Below are 22,959 nucleotides of genomic sequence, written 5' to 3' on the forward strand. Positions count from 1 at the left end.
AATTTCATATTTAAAAAAAGTTATCATGTAACGAACTTACAAGTTTGAATGAACTGTGTTTATGGTTTATTGGGGCTTGATTTTGGAGAAATTACTGTCATTTTATTTAATTTTAGATACGAAATAATTATGACAGGATTAATGCATTCAGGTAATCGTTTATTAGTTAATAGAACGAAAATGTAAGTAGGGGTCACGGACCTTTTTAATTCTCTTACTAAACAACAGAAAACTACAACAGCTAGGCCTACTACTTATAAAGCTAAGTACTCCATATACTAATTTACGTTCATATATATTTGAAAACCCTAAAAAAATGTTTAGTAGTACGTAGTACCGAGTACCGGTACTTAACAAAATTATTGTAACTATAATAATAGCCGAGAAACCGTTTATGTCTTGGAAACAAATTAATTTGTAACTTTATAAACTTAGAAACAACCATAGTTCTAATATTGTATGATTTCATCAATATATATAAGGAGCATTTTTTTACATTTTTAAATATACAATCGCTGACGATAGGAAAGTAAACACAACTTTTTAATACTTTTAATTTTGGTTGCAACATACAACTTCGCTTGAGCAATTTTTCCTTCGTTGAAAAAGAAATAAATTGAATAGCCTGTTAACTAAATACCAATAGAATTGGCCTATATCAACGGAGACAAGCAAGGGTCAATTCACACGTCATTCAAAGGGCTAATTCATGCATTAATTATTGTTAGCTTGCAGCCAATACATGGGGGGGGGGTTGTCTGCCGCCCCTTTCACCACGCTAAGGGGGGGCGTTGTGGGGGAATATTGGGGGGGGGAATATTGGGGGGGGGATATTAAGGGGAATCACGTGATCCTCATGGTCAGTTTAGTTGTGGTTACTGCAACCTCAAACTTAACTGCTTCACTGAGGGTGAGTAGGAGCCAATCAGAATTCAACCCTTTCAATAAACCCGACAGATCTGAGCTATTCCTAACCTCCCTTATTTTAGATTCCTCAATAATCTACAGTAGTTATTGTGGTAGTTTGAATTTAACTTTGTATTGGAGTTGTAATTGATCATGATTATATTCTAGGCAAATGGTTTTAAAATTGCATTCATGCAGTCAATACGTTCTAAAATAAAACTTTAAAATACCATAGGTATTTGTAAACAGTCACTGGAAATGCATGGTGGAGTAGGTATAAGGTTGAGAGTTCGCATTGCATTTAAAATATATTAAGATTAAGTACAAAAACTTGTGACTTATGCAGTGGCGGCCCTAGAGATTGAGGGGCCCAAGGCAAAGTTTATAGCGGGGGGGGGGGGGGGGGGCTCTCACCTGAAATATGGCTGTGCGGGGCCCCTGAAAAACGTGGGGCCCCGCACAGCCTTGTTTGCCTTTATGTAGGGCCGCCTCTGGATATGTGACACACAATCTGATGCATTTATTATGCGCCAAACATTTACAGTAGGCCTACTGCAATTAATAAGTTACAGAAGATAATTGTTAAGGTAAGGTATTTCAATATCTGAATAATTTTTATCTTCATTCAAAATATTACTTGCTCATATACATTCAAAACTAGAAAACAACTTTGATAAAACCGACACAAACTTTCAAAGATTAATTCTTGTCTTACTTACACCCTACTTTTCAGAGTGTCTTTCTACTTTTTTTTTACTTTTAGATATACTAAAATAATCAGAGAAATTGCCAAAATTTCTAAAATACATGAAAATCAATAAAAAATCAACCCTGACAGTTTAAAAAAGTTGTGGCAAACTGATGACTAAATTAAATACTTCCACTGTGTTTAACTATAATGATGGTAATGAAATAAATCGACATCCATTAAATAAACACGATATTGTTGTAATTTCTAATCAACCTTCAAATATTTTCAAACTTTTTCCATGTTGCAGGTGATCAGCTGATAAATTTACTATTTAGTGACAATGTGAAGATCTTCCTGAACAATCAAGTGACAAATTAGTGATCAAGTAAGCCATGGGGTGTGCAGCCAGTGTATCCACCCCTAGCGATCTCAGTGGTATCACTCATATCTGGGGTGTTGCTCAGAGACACCCTAGAGAAACTAGGATACTCCAGGTAGGTAACCGTCAAGTTTCTTGAATTCCCTTAATTCAACTATAAAACTGTGAGTGTCAGTTGAGGGTCAATTGAATTCTACAGGTTTGTTTTAAGATAGGTATGGCAAGTAGCAAAATTGTTAGTGATAAACTTACAGTATCTGCAAACTGACAACTAGCTTGTCAACAAACAACGAACAACCCTATACAAGTTGATAAGCGTGAATACCAATGATATTTTAGGGATACATCACAAGATTGCAAAATATATTAAACTGTGATCTTTACAGCGTTGGGGGTTGTACAATTTTGTTTACAGTTAAAAGGACCATAACAAACTAAATTTTTATTAAAACCGTTTTTGAGAAAAGCCCATTTTCCTGTTAATTTATGGGTTTTATAGAAAATTTTCCATTTAAAATCTACATTTATAAAAAAAAAAAAAACACCTGGAGATAAGGTACAGTACCTACATACCAAATTTCATTAAAATTAGGTCACAGGTTCAAGTCTCTGTACAAATCCACACACATATCCAGACACACACGCACGCTTGTTCACACAGACATCACTTCAAAAACAATTTTTTTGTTTTCATGGGGACCCAAAGCGTGTATTTCCACCCAAACATGATCTCATAACAAAATTATTAATAGGTTTTACTTGCTTTTAAAACTAAAGCTTCACATTCTCCATAGGATACAGGTAAAAATTTATACTTATAAAACAAAAGATAATTAATAAAAAGTAATTGTTAACCTTAGTTATAACAAGTTATAAAGAGGTTCATAACATTTTATTTACCGATAGTTTGATATTTAGGTTGAAGAGGTTGACACATGTAAAACACTTCCAAAATCTTCTTCCACCAGGAGTGCGCCTCAAGATGAACTTGATTACCGATATGTGAGTATTAACATTGACTTTGGATGTAGCTACACGTTACAAAATATATCTGCAGCGTCTGTTATGTAAATGTATCTGCAGTTACGATTCTCATCCAACGTAATAGATAATACTGTAATCTGTGGGGTTATTTCCTCAAATAATTTAGATTTGGGTTTCTTCTTTCTATGTATCACAAAATTCCCAATTCGTCAGAGGGAAAGAAAATATTTCTTTGGGTTCCTCGCTTGTTGAATTTTAAACAATTTTTTCTGAGATATTCTGGTTTGTTTTGTTTTGTAACTGTATCAATTTTTCTCTGTGTTTTTGTTATAAGTCATTCCCTCATGTATGTTTAGTTTCGCTCCTCTGATTTTTCAGTCTCTTTTCTTCTCTTTGTTTACCACACCTTCTCATCTAATTATAGAATTTTCCTTCATATTTTTAAAGGTTCTCATGTCTGTCTGTTAGCTAATTTCATATCTTTTTCGCAAGTATAGTTTTATTTTGGTTTTAATCTTTTTTGTTAGAAAATTCTTTTCCATTTGTAAAGTTCTCTAACACATTTTGTAGCATCACCATATAACTCTAACCTTGTTCACAGACTGTTCATGTAGAAGGGGAGTGGAAAAGAGGTTTGTCAGCTGGAGGCTCTCGCAACAATATTGAGATGTTCGCTCACAACCCTCAGTTCTTACTGATAGTGGGCCAAAGATCTTCTGCTTACTCTCTCCCGGACACACCAACCATACGAGGCAAGCAAAGTTTAGTATAATCCTCGCTTTGTAAGGTGCCCTCCACCCCTTGACACAGTCTACATGACACCTTGGGTTGGTATGAAACCGAACTCAAGAAAAGGCCACAGAAAAGTGAGTGAAGAGTTGGATATTGATAGGTGAATGCAATCCATGTGTTAGGAAGCTGAAGAAACGTGGTTTAATATGGCAGTCCTTGCTCAGATGAAGAGTAGGGAGACAAGGATTCTGTTTGCGGACATTCCATACCGGGGGATTGGATTGCCAATCCCTATGCCAAATCAGGGAGTAAAAATGATTAATTGATTTCTGTTCAAAATATAAGTACCTCAAACAAGATAATCAATGCAAAGACTTCGCATTTACAATACAACAGGTCAGTTGTGCTTGATCATTGGGATTTTAAAATGTCCTGGTTTATGAACCAGCTAGTTTCATAGTCAGTGAGAAGACTAGAAAACACATCTCACAGTAAGTTACATACTTGGGTTAAAATATTCCAAAGTTGTGCCTCATCTGTCATAGCACTATGTATGGTATGTTCGTTGGAAATTGTTATGGAAATTTGGAATTTAATTTAAATCTATTTATTCTAGTTAATAGTTGAATTTGCTTTGTCATTTGATGGTCTTTGAGTTATTCCACTAAATGTACCGGTAGGTAATAAAAAATGTAACCATACCATCACTCTTCTATTTCTGAGTAATCTAAACGTAAAAGCTTTTCAGGTTCTCCCAGCGATATTACAGAGGAATACAGTTTAAATGTGAAGAGATTTCGTATACCAGTGTTTATATCTCTCTCGCAAACCGAAACCAAACGGCCTCTACATATCGCCTTCTTTGTCTATAAGGTGAGTACCCGATTAAAATAAAATTTACAACTTTTTGCCTATATGTTGACTACACTAATTTTAACAATAATGCTTTATTTTATTTTTTTTCAAAATTGACTCCCATATGGCGGGGGACCTTTTCTGTTATACCAATATGTTTTTCTTAGGTTGAAATGATATGTTTGTCTACAAATCCTGTTTGGGGCTATAGGATGGTTATATTGTGTAGGTTGGATTAGATTAGAACCAAAATATAATGGAAGAGGTCTCCACAGAGTACTATTTCAGTTTAAATTTCCAAACACATATTTTAAATTTTTTCCAGACAGAGTCCATGCATGAAAGGTTGGAGCCAGAATATTTCCTCTGCGTCTCACCCGAGGTACAGTCCGGTGTATACGTCAACAGCCCAGAGGTCCAGCGAAGGTGTTGGTTATGGCCGGGACTGTACGTCGTGGTGGCAGCGGCCTTCCACCCCCACCACTCCGGCATGTTCAGACTCGTTGTCAGCTCCAATAGGCATCTTAGTCTTCAGCCGTTGGAGGATAGAGGACATCACTCTGCTTGAAACTGATATTTGACCTTGGGAACGATAAGTTGATGAAAGAGATACTGGTATTTAAGATTGTAAAATATAAGGTAAGCATGTTTTAGCATTTATGCGTTAAGCTCATAACCCAGTAGCTAGCTGTAGTGTATTAGCTAATACAAAATAGACCAAATTATGCTGGTTATGGGCAGATGGCATTACAAAAGTTGGCTGTAATTTCCTTTATTGTTTTTAGCAAAAGCCAAACTCGGACTTTATTAAACAATAGTCAATATTTATACAAGGCTCTTGATTAACTTGTTGATTTAGCATTGAACGTTTATGACACAACTGAGCTAACGTTTGATTTGTTGATCTACCAATTGTTCTAAACAATCGCGACCTAATCAACACCTAACGAACAATATTTGCAATGTTGCCGTCTGGTAGTGCCCAGCTGTCCGATCGACAGGTCGGCTGTCTGTAGTTTTGTTGAATTTTTTCCAAAATGGGAATATTTTTGTTTCTACTTTTTCTGATCTTAGTTCAAGGTATAATAAACCAAGTCTTTTAAATTATGTTTTAAACTTAAACGGTGGCTGATTTTCTTAGTACAAATTTTTTCATACAGTATATGACAGCAAAAATGTTTATTAATACTAATATAACCCAGAACCAGTGTTTAGTACCACATGCCATATTTCAAGTGTTTTTCCTAAATTAAAAAAGACTAAGGTATTATTAAAATCAAAAGTTATCTTATTTTTGAAAGACAAAGTTTACGCACATGAGATAAGAAACACAAGAAGGCTGTAATAAAAATAATTGAAATTCTTACATACAAATTTTTTTCCTCTCTTACACTAAAATTATTTTCTAAAAGTTAATCACTAAAATAATCTTATCTATGTCAAAACTGATATAAGATATAATAAAACATATAGATTTGTTTGTAAAATATACATTGATTTAAAAATTATCTGTAATGCTATTAAGCTGATTGACCAAATATATTTACTGTAAGACACTATAGGTTCTGGCTTAATATGAGCATGACTTTGTAACATCTTTTTAGATGGCGAGTCACAAGGGTCAGACAGCAACCAATACCACAACAACAATCCACAGAACTGGAGGAATGGGGAAGATCCGTCGCAGTACAGAGCGTTTGACAACTACCGTGACAGAGTAGCGCAAACTGAGGCGCAGAGGATACAGAACTCGCAGCAGCCGCCTCCGAGCGCAAACAACTACGAGAACGTCAACAACGGACGGCCGGCAGACAGTGAGTATACTGATGGCATCTTAAATGATTGTTTTTTTGTGTGTGCTTCTACATACAACACTGGAACTTTTGTAACATGTTTTTAAAAGGGGACAGTCGTAAGCCCTGGTGTTTTTTACTAACAACAACCTTTTGTTTAGGATCATTAATTGATAGCCCAATAAAAAATTGCATCCGGGTCCAAAACGATCTTGCTTGGAATCCGACCAGCAACCTTTAGATTTGAAGGCTTGCACTCTAACTACTTATCTACACAAACAACTAAGTCCAAACTTTTGAGACCTACAGACAACAACATTGTTACACACACTTATTACCCAACATAAAGTCAAAATCTGAAATATTTAGTGAAAAAAAAACACCATAATATGTCAGAATCAAAACTAATAACTTGATTGCAAACACAGAAAATCTTGATGAGAATCAAAGTTTAACTCTGCCAAACAGTATAATGTGTTAGCTAACCTGTATTCAATATTTTTAAATGTGATTAGATACAACCCTTTAGTTGAGGTTGGTGCTTGGGAATAGTGTTAGATTTTGATAAACCCGCTTATAATCTGAGAAATTTTCTCATCAACTCCTTTCATTCAAGTATGCAGTTTGTATGTGTGCAGATCATGCTTTTCTCAAAAGTCTGTGTCCCTTATTTTCAATTACAATAGATTACCTCTTTCACAACACAACAGGGTGGTTAATGTGATGAAACAGGTATACTACTGTTACTTTTCCACAGCAAGTACAAGAGGAAGACTCCTCGACTTCCTACAGATAGATGATGTAGACTCCGGTCTCTACGACAACCCGGCCAACCTCCCGGGGAACAGCTGCACTCGCCCTTGCAAAAAAAATGACCCTAAGGTGTGCTACTATCGCTTCGTCTTTGAGCCGTACTCAGTGCTGGGCAAGTGAGTAAAATTTTAAAAACCTCAGAATACTTACTAGGACAAAATAAAGAAGAAGTAGTACATAGATGGCTAACTCACATAAGAAAAGTTACAAGTGCAAACAAAAAGTTCTCAAAAATCTTATGTTTTCCTTACACCTTGTTTCATTCAGAAGAACATTGAAGGTATACATAGATGGCTAACTCACCTAAGAAAAGATTTTCAAGTGCACACAAAAAGTTCTCAAAATACTTAGCTTTCCTGATATCCCTTGTCTCACTCAGAACATAAAATTAACATTTTAGTAACATGTAAAATAAAATTCTCCATTTAGTTTACTGACAGTAAGAAGACCCGACCTTTAGTTTCAAAAGAAAACCAGGACCGAGGAACACATTTTAATTCCATGTCACAACGATTTACTATGTCTTCACTCTTCACCTACATGTTGTTTGTGCAGAGCTTGTAACGACTGCCTCACCAACATCACTGATTGCTTTGCCAGAGGATGTGTGACAGCTGATGGATTTGAGAAAGCAGTGCTAACCATAAACAGACGAATGCCTGGACCCTCCATTCAGGTAACCCCAAATATTATTTTATTCTAATAGTTTTAAGATTAGATTTTTTGTTTAGGGTATACAAAAATGTAAATATAAATGGATTGAACACCCCCTAAGCAAAAATAAGATTACACTGGCTCTAAAATTTTCAAATTAATATACAACATTGAAACTAAAAAACTGGAAATACAGCGACAAACCGGCAACACAACAGAGATCAAAGCACTGACCATAAACCAGGAACGGCCAAACTACCCTAATGCATCTAACACTTACAGCCTAAATGTTAACATCCATAGTCCAAGAAATTAAACAAAGGAAGAAAGACTTCCTGCCGTGACTCCACCTGTTTGTTGTCGCTTTGTTCAATCGACCTGACCCCGATACTAGTGACCGCCTCTGAGTATAAATATTTTCGTAAGTATATAGTGTTGGTGATAGGAAGATAACTTAAGAAGAATCCTTTGTACAAACGTTTTGTGAAGATAAAGATTGATTTGATTTAACCCTGAAGATGCCACCCATGCCTTTGAAATGCATAGGGTAAAAACATCTTCCCAGGCAACAACAACAAAGGTAATTAATCTAATAGAACAAATCTTTTAAAGAAAACTTATTTGAGAACCTCTTGGTAGAACACAATTCAAGAAAAGAAATTTACCACAACAAATTATCCACCACCAAAAGAAATCAAGGAAAGTTTCTTTAACAGATCCAACCACTTCAAAAATGTTGTCTGATGACGCATAAAGCATTTGAAATAAACTTGAAATTGATGATTCAAGATCTTTTGGACGGCCAGAGATTTTGTAAAATTTTTTTTTTCTAAGCAGCTGCTTTAGTAAAACATCAGAATATTTTCAGTTATCTAGATAAGTAGAAGAAACAGTGAAGCTGTTCAGTCTATCTCCTCGAAAATCCTGTTCAGTAATCTAAAATCCTGCTAAATACACCTAATTCGGCCAGACATAATTATCAGAACAGCTTATTTGGAGTACTAAACTGATGCTCCTATACACACACAATCGACAATCTGTCTTGAAATATCATCGTTTGAACCAACTTTTGCATAAATACAGTCGATTAGGCTTGGTCAAATCCATTTGACAAGCTAAAATGAACTTGTGTAGTGGCCTTAAAACTTTAAAGAGTGTAATATATCAGCAATCGACTTTATTTCACAACAGAAATTTATATTTTCATCAAAACAATGATGAAACCATAGCTTCTTCCCTGTTATTATGTTTTTCACTTTAGCTGCGAGTAGATTTTTTTCAGAAATTTACATTTGTACACTTTGATTTGTTTTAGGTGTGTGAGGGAGATCTGATCGTAGTGGATGTAAAGAACCACATGCCAGGTCGCAGCACTGCAGTACATTGGCACGGAGTACGTCAACGGAACAGTAAGTTCATGGACGGAGTTCCGATGGTCACACAGTGTCCTATAGAGGAGTCGCAGATTTTCCGTTACACTTTCCGCGCAGAAGATCCCGGACTGCATTTCTACCACTCTCATGATGGTAAGTATAATTTTTTGAGGTTGGCAACATTGTATTCTACTTTAAAAACTCGATAGTCACACAAGTATGTACAAATTACATCTTACCAACCAGTTATTATTGGATTTTAGTGTTGATAAGGCTTCTTCATCTTCACCAAACCTTCCACCGTTTCTCTTCCCCCACCTCTTTCTTTCTCACTCCTGTTTTTCCACACTATGCAGTTACTTTTCATCCCTCATACCTATTAAAAAGAATCAGAATAATTTATTGTCCTTCAGCATTAAATACATGCAATAGTGTCATTTCTAACATGAAAATAAATTTAATACATAACATACAATTAGTAATAAATGGTTTTTAACAGAATGCCCTTCGTTCAGACTGCTCTACAAAGTCTGTTACTAGAGGAATGTTGGGATAATTTCATCCAACAGGTACCTCATAAATGTAATTCATTGCAGGAAATATTTATTTAACGTTTTCATCAATATAGTTTAATTCTATTAGCTTTACACATCATCAAGGACAATGGAGAAGAGAAAAAACTGATTTTACCAAATTCCTCTGGATGAAACTACTCTAAAGTAAGTGATATTACCGTTACCGTAGCTGGCAAGACCTAGACCCTTTTCTATTTTGATGTCTCCAGAGGTAAAAAAAATCTTTATATATACTCGAGTAATTTTGGTTTGATTTTTATTGCGTATTTGGCGGTAAAGCTTAAAAGCTCATAAGAACAAGGTGGTCTAGGTTTTTAAGTAAAAAAAAATGGTTTTTACGAGTTTTTGTTTTTACCCTTAAATAATAAATGCCCAATTTTCATTAAAATCATTGTGTAGTGCTTATAAAAACTAAAATTATTGTACAGTTACAATGTGAAGCGATATTATATATTGTGGGTATTTTCACTGATGTATCTAATGGCTATCAGGTCTACAGAAAGTTGACGGCATTGTAGGAAGTCTTCTTGTTCGTCAACCAAGGACAGAAGATCCCAACGACAGGGAGTACGACTTAGACCTACCTTCTCACGTGATTGTGGTACAGGATTGGTACGTATCCATCCTCTCAGCTTTACATAACCAGCGTGCAATTGACCCTGGAAAATATATAGTAATTTAGTTTTACTAGAATGAATAGGTAATAGGAAAGAAAAAATGGATACACAACTTAACCAAGAATAGAGTTCCAGGCAGAGATAGCACACAAAATATTTACAGTACTATGTTTTTGTTTTTTTTTTTACTCTCTGGAACTCTTTTCTTGGCTAAGTTAGTTGTATATCCAATCCTTCTCCTTTAATGTATTATTCCTAAGTCAAGCGCTAAAGATAACTGTGTGATACAATGAGTCTAGCTAAATAAACAGATGATCCAAATATGCAACACAAACACTTGTTACAAGATAATTATTACTATATTCATCCTTTACTAATCCTTTACCTTAGCATCCATTGTCTAGGGTAATTCATTAGATAATTTATACTACCATCACACCAGGGTACTTTAAGACAAAGATGAGTGACCGATGAGTGTTAAATTCGACAGATTTGTTACTGACTATGATCAGATGGTTTTTAAGTCATAACATTGATTAGCCAAATAATACTTAAGGACAGCTGTGTCCAGTTTGGAACCATTAAAAATTTTTATTTTATTTTAAAAGTATCGAACCGGCAAAATTCTGATTACCATGCAAGCACTAAATCCACTTAGCTACATACTTATATACATAAATCGGTCTTAACTTACTTAGATTATGAGCTTTTATTCAATGTTCCTCTTTATCCAGGTATCACATGGTGGCTGACGGGATGTTCCCGGGTCTTAGATACAGGGATACGGAACAGATGGCTGCTAGCTACCTAATACAAGGCAAAGGACAGTACATCATGGTCAGTAATCTTATGTAAACACTTGATGAAAAACTGTTTTTTATAATTCTAACAAGTTTGGAAGTGAAAACTAATTCAAATAAAAATACTGCAAAACAACCATAGCCTATCCAAACTTTTTTTGTTTTTTTTTTTTTTGGACAGAAAGATGATGGTTGTTTCCTTGAATACAGTGGTATGGTGAAGTTTTCAACATTCAGAATCACATGTACTAGTTAGTTTCTGCTGTAGTAGAATCTACAACACTTCTTTCCTTCTTCCTAACTTATCCAACTTATTTGTTTGTCAGGCGGACGGCACCAGGCTGGCCAACACTCCCATTGCCGAGTTCAACGTGACCCGAGGCAGCCGTTACAAGTTCCATATCATCGCGGGAACCTGCTTCGAATGTCAATACGTGTTCACCGTACAGAACCACGATATGGTCATCGTCGGGGGAGACGCTCAACCAACCAAGCCCTACAGGGTCAACAGCCTGACTATGTCCCCTGGTAAGATATGTTTATGTAGAAAGGATTACCTGAAATAACTTAACAGTTTCCGTTTCTGAAAAGGAATGGAGTTTTAGCTAGCTTTCCAACGGATATTAGTGTCCAAGTGTAAAAATACAGACAAAATGACAAAAACTACAACACTCGAATATCCATTCCCCCTCTTTACTTTTATTTTGCCAGGTAAGCTAGCTGAACTCTATGCCCTTAAAATAAAATCCTAATCAGCCACATGGCTTTCCTCTAAGATAAATGATAACTTGATTTTGCACACCCCAAGTAGACTCTTCTTTGTAATGTACAAACCGAAGCTTGTTTTGATGTATGTTCCATATTGGAAGATGTTAAGTGCACACTGCTCTCCCTTATTTTAGGGTTAAATTTAGGATTTGTACACTACTTTATGGATTATATCAGAGGACAACAGTTTTTAAATAAAAAAAAAACAAAGAAGTAAATGACAAAACACTCTCCATAAACCAGTCGGAACTAAGCATAAAGTTGTCTTTCGCTGATACATCGATATACAAACTTTGTACTTTGTATTTTTCTAGTCTAGGCTCAATTTTGACAATGCATCTGTTCTATATGTTATCACATCTAAAAGAATGTTATGTGCAAATAAATAATGTCTAATGTCTATATAAGCGAGTACAATGAATCTATAATGTAGAAAGCTTGGAAGGAATTTAATAACTTAGCATACATAATGTACTGGTACATATTCTTATGTTTCTATATGCTATCATAAGATTAAATAGGTCAGGAAGCATTAAATTTTAACACGTTCGCTGCGGCCCATCAATGGCAGGCGAAGCCCCAGTGCCGCACCGCGTCAAACGAACCAGATCGCCGGGTGATTGGCTTTCAAATTTTGGTCTGACAAATAGCAAATAATGTGTGGTGATGTACTGTGTTACGACGAGAGTGACGTAGTTGGCTAAAATACCCACAGATAGCAGCACTGCATGGAACGTAGTCGGTCCCATTGTATTGCCAATTGGAGGGAGAAAGACGGGTCAACATGTTGTTTTCTAAGCTTGCCAGACGAGGATTTTACGGGAAATTTACTACCAACCTACACCACAACAAAAAGCAAGTCACACACAACGCGAGACTAAAGTGTACAAGCAACAAAAACAAAAATATACAACACGCATTGCCGAACGTTCTCAATTGGGTACGGACGCACCTGACAGGCGCCGAGCACCGTACCCAACCGGGAACTGCCACATTGCGGTTAACCACACGTGTGGTTAAAGAAATCTATCTTTAACATGATTATTTCTAGAGAAATTAAAATTTTTCAGTCTTGTGGATTTAAAGTTTGAAGTTCCAATGTGTCTGTCACCAGGGGAGAGGTTCAGTATAGTGATCAATGCTAACCAAAGAGTCGGAGCATACTGGATGCAAGTCAGGACTGTAGGACTGTGCAGACACATGAGAGCCAATCAGGTGAGTCATTCTTATCCTGCGATTCCCGATGAATCCTACAGTGCTGGACCAATGTATAACAGCATTGAATTTCGGATAATGAAGAAGACATTCCATCTATAGACTAGCTATCATAATTTTGTTATTGAAATTTTGTTATAGCGTTCCGAAACTGACTCATTAGAACATAGTGGAATGAGTCAGTTTCGGAACGCTATAAGGTCTAAAATTATATTTTCTGCCTTTTTTTTGTGTGTAAGATAGTTTATGTAGCATGACAGATGCTATAGCTTACAATCGTCCTATCAGTTTGAGTTGGTTAAAAGTTGGCGTATTGGACATAAATCTGTAATAAACACCACTCGGTTGGTGGCTAAATTCAACTGATCCAAAAACTGGCAGCAACATTGCCATGGGAATGTAGTATCTAGTTACATGAATAGTCAAGAATAAAAATTTGTTTAGTGGTTTTGGCTATGTAGAATTTATAAAATTATCACTGACGAAGATATTACAAATTTGAACAACATCCTATCAAATCACATAAATAAGTTCGAGAAATACAAGATGAAACAAACAACTATAAGATATAAAATAAATTGGACTTTATAATTCTGTTTCTTTTGACCCACCTTTGCATCCTAGAAAGACTCTAGATCCCCAGTCTATTCTAAAGGCTTACATGAAAATGAATTTGAAACCCAGTTGTTTTTTCTAAACAAAGCAGTGATATAATTTTTTTGTCAAGGTTGCGGTTTTAAGATACCAAGGAGGACCACAACGACCATCGACTGCACCTCCCAACCATCTGGAATCTAGCGTCAACAGAGTTGGGATCGTAAGTAGTTAATAAAGTTCAATTGGGCAAAAATATTCTTCCTAGTTCATGATAAGCCATCTTTCTTTAAACAATTTTGTTGGTTAGTATTTTGCAAATAGCCTTCATAAGTGTGATTCTAGTTTCCACATATCGAACCTATTTAAAGTAATTTTCTAACACCACCTTAGGAATTCAGTAACTACCCAACTGTAAACAAAAATTAAAATTGACAGTTCCAATCTACCTTATTCTTTTAACAAAAACCAAGCTACACTTCCAAAAGGATGAGAAATAATGTCAATTGAACTGTTGATGGATTAAATTCATCCTCAACTTTTTTGCACAATATATACTATGTAAATTTAATTACTTCAGCCTAAACAGTTTTATGTTTTTCCGTAGACAGTGAACCCAATCAATTCCAACTGCACGGCTCGCTCCAGGCAAAGACTAGGTCCGTGTGTCGCAGATTTGAGAGGTGTAAAGAACGCCCCTTCACGAGTGCTCGCCCGACGACCTGACATGAGAATCGTCTGGGCGTTCGGATTCTATTTCTTTACAGACGAGGAACTGTTCAATGGGAGAAAATATGATAGATTTTTACGTGAGTTACATTTTAGTTTTGAAAAACGTTGTGATAAAATCGGATTTGACTTACACAGTGATTTTAATAAATTGTAGAATACTGATGGTGCGTTAACGATAAATATGAAAAGCATGTTAGACACCTCTTGTTCGTACACCTTGGAACTGGAATCTTATCTGAACAATAAAAAACTGAATGGCTGTATCATTTTTGGAAGATTTTTCAGGAAATGGTCCAAGCCCTAGTCTTCTTGACTACACTACCCAATATTATAAATAGTTAAAAGTCAAAGATAAAGATTAAGTTTTCAGTACCCCCTGAATAAAAAGTGTACGGGAGCTGAATTTTTATAGTGATCACTTATAAATCTGAAGATTTTGTTGATTTAAATACATACCCAGAAGCCATGACATTAAGCAGTCAATTAATGATGCTTTCCAACAAAAGGTAAAAAATATTAGAAGACAAGGGATTTCCCCCCTGCAAGGGAATGCAAAAATGTAAAAGAATTCTAAAAAAAAATTTAAGAATAAATACATACATTTTTACACTACTCTACTGTTAAGTAAATGAATTACTTTGATTCCGCTAATGGGGTGCTTTAAGTGTTGTTTCTTATTCTTCTTACAAGCAATCGTTCTCTCCTAAGCTTCAGCAGACCAGCTGGAATCCCAAGTCTACCCCTTCTACAATACAATCTTTCCTAATTGACACAACCCCTAACTTTGATTCACAATTTGGGTAAATAAAAAAATTGTATTTCAGAGTCTCCATTCGACCCAGTTGGAAGCACTGTGAATGGGATAGTCAACATGTTCCCCCCCTCCCCTATCCTGTCGCAGCCGCGGGACGTTCCCCGGAACATCATCTGCCCTCCGGAAGGTTATCGATCCAACACCTGGAACACCGTACACAGAGAGTGTGTGCATGTGATGAAGGTTCCAGCCAACAGTGTGGTGGAGATAGTGGCCATTGATATAGGTAAGGGAATTGACTTTTGAATACTAAAATAGACTTTCTGTTTATGAACCAGATGTCACCAATTTCTTATTCCACAAGAACATAGTCGAGCGAGCCAGTCACAGAGTGGGCTAGTGTCAAAAACTCTATTTTCCGCATTATTTGTTGTAACTTCGATAATTTATGTGTTATAAAATATGATATAGCTTACAATAAGTCGTTTTATCAGTTTAACTTTATTTTTACGGAAAACAGTAATTAACATCAGCGAGTCAACGGCTCAATTTAACATCAATTTTGAAAAAAAAAAAAAAAACGGCAACAACTTTTTACGGATCGAATATTTAGTTCTATCAATAGTCGAAGATATGGGGCAATATTTTTTCAAGAAGTATTTTGTTTTCTACAGCTAAGTACGATCAGGCTGGTATTTCCCACGCCATCCACCTCCACGGCTACGACATGTACATGGTGGAACAGGGTGTCATGCCGCAGGGAGTGCCTTTCAACCAGTCCTACCTGCAGCTGATGAGGTAAAAGTATGAATTAATTAATAAGTGGTTGCAGTGTTAAGAGGTACGGGTTTAGGTTTCATAACGGCAGCACGTTAAATAGCTAATCACAGAATAAAGTAACAGCGAATCCAGGTAAAAATTGAAAAAAACTGCAGTGAGTAAAAACAAAGAAACACAATGACTTTAGGTAAAGTAGGTTAAAGAAACTCAAGAACTTGTCATAATGATTAAAAAAACTAAAGTAAATTAGGAAAAGTTGCGGCAAAACTTAAAAAAACTTCTAATTGAATTGTATTCAACAAAATAATTTGATTTACTAATTTACTTAAAATTAAATTTGAAGATGTACCGGTAGTTTAAAAATGTTTTGTACCGACACCATTTACGTTGCTCAACACTAACGACAGCACACACTGCTGCAATTGATCTTAAAAACAAGAAAGAAGGATTTGTAAAATCATATACATCATTTAAGTTGAAAGTTAAAATGACTGTAGCACTTGAGACAAAGTCTAAATTCACAAACACACTTAAGTTAACAAATTTAAAAGCTCAGAGAAAAAATTAGAAGTAGATTGTAGATGCTGTGGAACAATCACAAATTTAACTTTGTCAAGCAATTATATTTTTGTGGTATTTTATAAACAAACTATAGCAACTCCAATAGAGAATAAAATTACGAGCTTTCTGATAACGATAAAATTATAAGTGACAATGATAGGTTCTGAATTTTAAAATTCTATACAAGAAATATTACAATTTTCATCTAGTGTTCACCACACTTAGTGACAATGTTGTTTGCCAAGGTATCTGGACTCTGACAGAAGGCCTCGTATTCCTCAAGACCTCGCCACTAAAGATACTTACCCTCTCACGGCTGGAGGCTACGCTGTCACTAGGATTGTTACTGATAACCCAGGTAGAGTGTAGTGAATAGTGATAGAAATGTAAGTTTAAACCTCCTACAACACAAAGCAGATGGTTAATTTAATAAAGTAAGCTTGATGTTAAATTATTCTAATGCGAGCACTCCTAAATAGTAAATAATTTGGTAATACAGTAATCTGTAATGAATTACAAAACTTCTATTTCTTATTATATGTTAAAAATGTGTCTAGAAATCTCTTCATCTAGTTGTCTACTATCAGCGAATATTGGTTTTGGTTTGGATTGTGTCCAATAAAAGGTTGATATCAATCCTAGCTTTATATACCTTTTGTAAGCAATTTACACCAATTTCAAGTTTACCTTTGTTGGGGAAGCTAACGGGTGAAGTGGTAGAGTGCAAGACTTCGGTCCCCGAGATCTTGGGTTTTGAGTCCCTAAGGGATAATGCCGCAACCCCTAGGCCTAGTGTGAAGTAATGTGATAAAAATGCCAGTTTGGAGCCTAGTGACCTAGGACAAACAAATGTCATGGATAAATTGTTTACAACGGTTGTCTCTGTCTGTTAATAATTAATTCTCCAACAAGCTCTTGTCAAGACACATTAAGCTAGCTCAAATTTTATACCAGCACTGGGTTCTTTCCTTCCTCCATCACTTTTAGTCAGTTCCCATCTCTATGTGACGCTTAAGTCGCAGTAGCCGATAACAATGGTAGGAAAAATCGTTTTCATACTTGACAGAAGCGTCGACTTTCCATATTACATCATTAGCTAAAAGTAAATTAAACGAATTGAGATGGGAGCTGGCAATAAATGGTGAATAGAGTAAAGAAATCATATTTGGAGTCAGATTTTAAGCACGCTTAACTGTGACAGGAGATTGTTAAAGAAATAAATTTATGGACAGCCGTTGTAAAGAGTTCATGCCACTGCTAGATTTTACATACATTGCTGAAAAAAATCATGACAATACTATATAACCATGAAATATGGGAAAGCCCATGAATACGAGGTAAAATAGAAAAGTTCAGGAGCACTCCCATAGTGCTAAGGGTATAGATGATTATGCAAAATGTTGATTTAATTACCTTCATGAAGCAATGTATACATTACAGGCTACTGGTTCTTCCACTGTCATTTTGCCTACCACCTGGATTCTGGAATGAGTGGTATCCTGCAGGTTGGAGAGGCTAACACCTTCCCTCGTCCTCCGGACAAATTCCCGACATGTGGGGACTTTCTTCCTGTACCTCCAGGACTATAAACATATTGAAACAGATTCACCCATCTCAGGTCAATTTGAATAAAAAGAATGTTAAAACAGTTGTCTATTTTGGTTTTCTTTTACACCCAATACCCATGGATTAGCAGCTCCTTGTTAGGTTCGGTTTAGAGATCTCTTGGGAGAAAGGAAGGGATGGAAAGGAGGCAAATGCCTCCCAAAGGTACCTAGGAACATTTAGACGAATGCGGGGATGACGACTAGGAATAAAAGGTCATCACGTGTGATGACCTTTTATTCCTAGTCGTCATCGACAGCAGTTTTATTGCTAGTCGTGACTCATTGCAGTTACAGGGTTCCAGGAGACGGGCAGGATTCTTGGAGAACACCACCGACAGGAAACGCCCGCTACAATAGCAGCAACTGATGGGAAGTACAACTCAAAACTGCAGTAGTAGCAATTGGGGACGCAATAGGAGACTGTGGCTTGAACCTGGCATATTAAACTAGTGTTTTGTTTTATGTTGTAATGTAAAAAAGTAAGTCACAGTAGGGTAGTAAGTCACACATACTCCTATAATACTAGATATGAAACCTAGATTATGACTCTGCAAGAGGATTCAACATTTTACTCCTCTTCCCAAAAGACTCTATCCTTCTTTAGGTACTTCTAATACTATACTTGTGTTATTTAAGAGATGTATACAGATGTTTTCCATAACGACAAAAGTTTTAGTAACATTTCAGAACATGGAATCTGAAATATGATCCCATCTTTAGGTGGGAAGTACCTAAAAAATATATTAGTGATAAACATAATGGTGAGAACACAATAGACACTTCTACTCAAGCTGATGGCTCAAATGAAATCCACCACCATCATGTACAAACGTATTCATTGTGTTCTCCTAGTTGGACTTGAAATTAATAAATTTTTAAAATGATCACATTTTGACAATGGTAATGCAACAAATTGACAACTATTAACTAGTCATACTAAATACCACCACACTTTTTGATCATGAAGCTAAAAACACATAATCTTTGATAAAAATGTTTATCTTTGATAAATGGGTTTGTTGGTAAACACACTGACAAAATTTCAAATTGAACAGCCTTGACACCCTTAATAAAAAATATACATAAAAATCTACTTCCACATTTTCCAGAAGGTGTCCAAATTAGACTGAGTAGGCCTATGAATGTTGTCCGGTTCTAATAATTCCATGCGTGTGTAGGCAAAAATGTGCAAATACCGGCAAAACAAAACATGTAATGTTTATTTTTGTGTATATAAGTTTTGTTAATACTCAAGACTTATTTAAAATTAATGAATGCTGCTGAAGATCAGCTGTAACAAGCTTAAAACATGTACAGCATGAAATAGCTCCATTTTGACACCTGCTGGCAAATACATAAGGAGATTTTCATCTATTATTGATTGAACATTGAAAAACGTTAATTTGGTTACAGAAAATTAAAGGGGTGTAGGAGTAGGACATCTTTAGATTCATTGACAGCAAGAACAACCTAAATAACATACAGTTGTCATCTAAGAGCTTGAATAGCAAGAAAATTATACTCATGCTCTCTTTTTAACAAAAACATACATATTTTTCCTGATGAGCTTGAGTAAGGAAAACTGTTTCATTGTTTCCAAACCAAATTAATAAATTTTAATTATATCATTGAGGTTGACAGGTTGAATAGATAAAAATAAAAAACCAATTAATAACATAATTTATATATTTATTTTTTACATCTATACAACATAGTCCTATCCACAAAGTTATGATTAAATACAAAAGAGCGTGACTAAGATAATTAGCTGATTCTCAAGCATTCTATCACAGCCTTTGAGAGAATTATAAAAGTAAATCACACGTTTATTATGATTATGTAATAATTGTAATCACAAAGAAAACCAATTGTCGTTTAGGTTATTCGTTGTAAGATGTTGGTTATATTCGTGATATACACGGTAAAATGTACCTAATGTTTTGAAAACCTGTCGGATACTTTTTGAGACTTTAAGTTAATTTATGAATTAATGATGCCATTACTTAGGAAATACAAATAGTTTGAATCCCTCTAAAAAATGACACCTCAGGTATTAATTTTATAGACATTAGACATGTATAAACATTTAGTTCATAAATTAGAATAAGTCATAAATTAGAAGTAAGGATCATATAAACTCTGCAAGATTTTATTGACAATATTCTAATTGATTAAAAGCAGAATGCAATGCATTGTGGTTGTGCCTTTATTTACACTTGACAATTTTTATCTTGGTTTTTAGGTTAGGGTGATATGAGAAAAGTACGAAAACTTGTCTTTATTGAGTTAAGAAACTTCATCAAACATTCAGATTTATCGACTAAGTTAAGAGTATCGAAAACATTGTTTTAGATAAACTCTTTTAGAGAACAGCTAATGTAGTTTTTTTAAACCCTAAACCAGTGAAACTGTGATTCTACAGCCGTGCAACTAAATCACATCCCATATTTGAAAACCAAAAAAACCATTTTAAAATTTATTTTTGGTAACTACTCTTAAATGTATGTTTCTGAATTTTAATAAAATACCAATATACAAGGTTTGATTTTTATCTCAGTATTTATAATATTTACAGTATCTTTATTTACACTTTTACAATTAATAACCCATATTGTTCCCTCTATGCTTAAATTCACGTAAATGTCAAAAATTATTGCACACTTACTCAAGAAAATGGCATAGGTAGTAAATGAAGAATATCAACGATATAAATTATTAGAACATCTAATGTAAATTTTACATAAAAATTCAACTGAACAGAATTTTGATGATTTTTTTATAAATTTTGTCGTGACTGCCGGTAAATAGTTGTTAAACATAACCATGCTTATACATTTTATCAGAGGTACAAAGAATATTAAAATAATTGTTTAAACTTAACGCCAGCATGCCATCAGTATGACAATGAATTGTAAATCACCATTCGGCTATATTTAAATCTTTAAGTTAAAAATAAAAACAAAAAGCAACACGATTTTAATCTTAAATAATAAAAAAATAAGCTGAATAGTTAACTCCAAACCATGATTTCACTTTTAATATTTATATAGAGCTTTTAGATTTTACATATACGATTATTTTGAAATTTTACAATTTTTTCCTGAGAAACTTAAGTTAGTCACTATTACATGTTGATACTTAGATAGCTAGAAACTCCATAGAATCACTAATAGTCGGGTAAATATAGGATATGACCTTAAAAAAATTGCAAGAAAACGTTTTATGGTTTTATTTTGTAGAGTTGGGTTTGCAGAATGACATACTAAAAGTTGCCAAAAATCGGTGCACGAGAAAACCACTAAAATCACAATTTAAAATGGCGGCTTTTTTCAACATTGGACAAATTAAAAAAACATATTTCACATGCATTTGCTATGCACATTTTTCGAGATATTGACTTGGGACCACCGCCTGTATTTATTGAGTGGTTAGTACTTCATTTTGATAGGGAACATGTTTTTGGCCGCCATCTTGGATCCGCCATATTGGACATAGATAATTTTTTTTCAATGTAATGATAGTGTTGTGACACATCATTACCAACTACATTTTTACACTGATTTCAATGCCGAAATCCGTTTTTAAATATCTTTATTCATTTAGAAGATATATACAAAAGAAAACTCTGCACCATACATTTCTTATGGACGTTTCGTAGTTTGATATTTTTTTTAAAATTATTTTTCTTATATCTCCAGTTCTTATTAACGCTTGTAGTTCGTTCTAGGCTTAAAATATTCAGTAATGTAAGGGCTTTCATTTGAGCTCTTGATCATTAAAATCAGACGAGTTAAAGACCTGCTACGAACCTCAGAACAATATTAAATTTAACTTTTTAGAAATATATTTTTATTAAAAGATTTATAACTCGGGTTGTTAATACGTCACCGAGTTCTTTCTGGTCTCAAATTACTCAGTAAATGTTTGGCTTTAATTTTATTGATCATTAAACAAAATCTGACAATTTTAAAATGAGCCATGGACCTTAATTTAACATTAGAATGTATTTATATTGAAATTTGTCTTTAGTTAAAGACGTATATTCCTAATTCTAAATAACTCCCAAAACTCTTTATAGTCTTAAATAATTCGCCAAAATATTGACTTTTATTTTAGCTATGGATTACTTTCCAGGAGTTATTAGGGTTTGGGATATATGTCCTTAACTAAAGACAAATTTCAAAATAAATACATTTTAATGTTAAATTATGGTCCATGGCTCATTTTAAAATTGTCAGATTTTGTTTAGTGATTAATAAAATCAAAGCTAAACATTCACTGAGTAATTTGAGACAAGAAAGAACTTGGTGACGTATTAACAACCCGAGTTATAAATATTTTAATAAAAATATATTTCTAAAAAGTTAAATTTAATATTGTTCTAAGGTTCGTAGCAGGTCTTTAACTCGTCTGATTTTAATGATCAAGAGCTCAAATGAAAGCCCTTACATTACTGAATATTTTAAGCCTAGAACGAACTACAAGCGTTAATAAGAACTGGAGATATAAGAAAAATAATTTAAAAAAAAATATCAAACTACGAAACGTCCATAAGAAATGTATGGTGCAGAGTTTTCTTTTGTATATATCTTCTAAATGAATAAAGATATTTAAAAACGGATTTCGGCATTGAAATCAGTGTAAAAATGTAGTTGGTAATGATGTGTCACAACACTATCATTACATTGAAAAAAAATTATCTATGTCCAATATGGCGGATCCAAGATGGCGGCCAAAAACATGTTCCCTATCAAAATGAAGTACTAACCACTCAAT

At 34.6% G+C, this 22,959-nt stretch overlaps 2 protein-coding genes across 2 annotated transcripts; both read left to right on the plus strand.

The window, feature by feature from the left end:
* Positions 1–1,989: 1,989 nt before the first annotated feature.
* LOC129005386 (calpain-11-like) lies at positions 1,990–5,159 on the plus strand. The gene is made up of 4 exons (XM_054434255.1): positions 1,990–2,091; positions 3,562–3,712; positions 4,441–4,565; positions 4,873–5,159. Exons 1-4 carry the CDS (start codon positions 1,990–1,992, stop codon positions 5,113–5,115), a joined length of 621 nt encoding a protein of 206 aa, XP_054290230.1. The 3' UTR covers positions 5,116–5,159.
* Positions 5,160–5,509: 350 nt separating this feature from the next.
* Positions 5,510–18,227, plus strand: LOC129005360 (uncharacterized). Its single transcript, XM_054434225.1, has 15 exons — positions 5,510–5,627; positions 6,152–6,361; positions 7,098–7,269; positions 7,709–7,829; positions 9,123–9,333; positions 10,247–10,367; positions 11,107–11,209; positions 11,499–11,700; positions 13,055–13,155; positions 13,883–13,972; positions 14,357–14,558; positions 15,306–15,521; positions 15,910–16,033; positions 16,822–16,934; positions 18,017–18,227. The coding sequence occupies exons 1-15, from the start codon at positions 5,585–5,587 to the stop codon at positions 18,163–18,165; spliced, it is 2,178 nt and encodes a 725-aa protein (XP_054290200.1). The 5' UTR covers positions 5,510–5,584; the 3' UTR covers positions 18,166–18,227.
* Positions 18,228–22,959: the final 4,732 nt, after the last annotated feature.

The sequence above is a fragment of the Macrosteles quadrilineatus genome, unplaced genomic scaffold (assembly GCF_028750875.1).
Source record: "Macrosteles quadrilineatus isolate MER2022 unplaced genomic scaffold, UCM_ALF_1.0 Scaffold_20__1_contigs__length_2534061, whole genome shotgun sequence".
In the NCBI taxonomy this organism is placed as follows: domain Eukaryota; kingdom Metazoa; phylum Arthropoda; class Insecta; order Hemiptera; family Cicadellidae; genus Macrosteles; species Macrosteles quadrilineatus.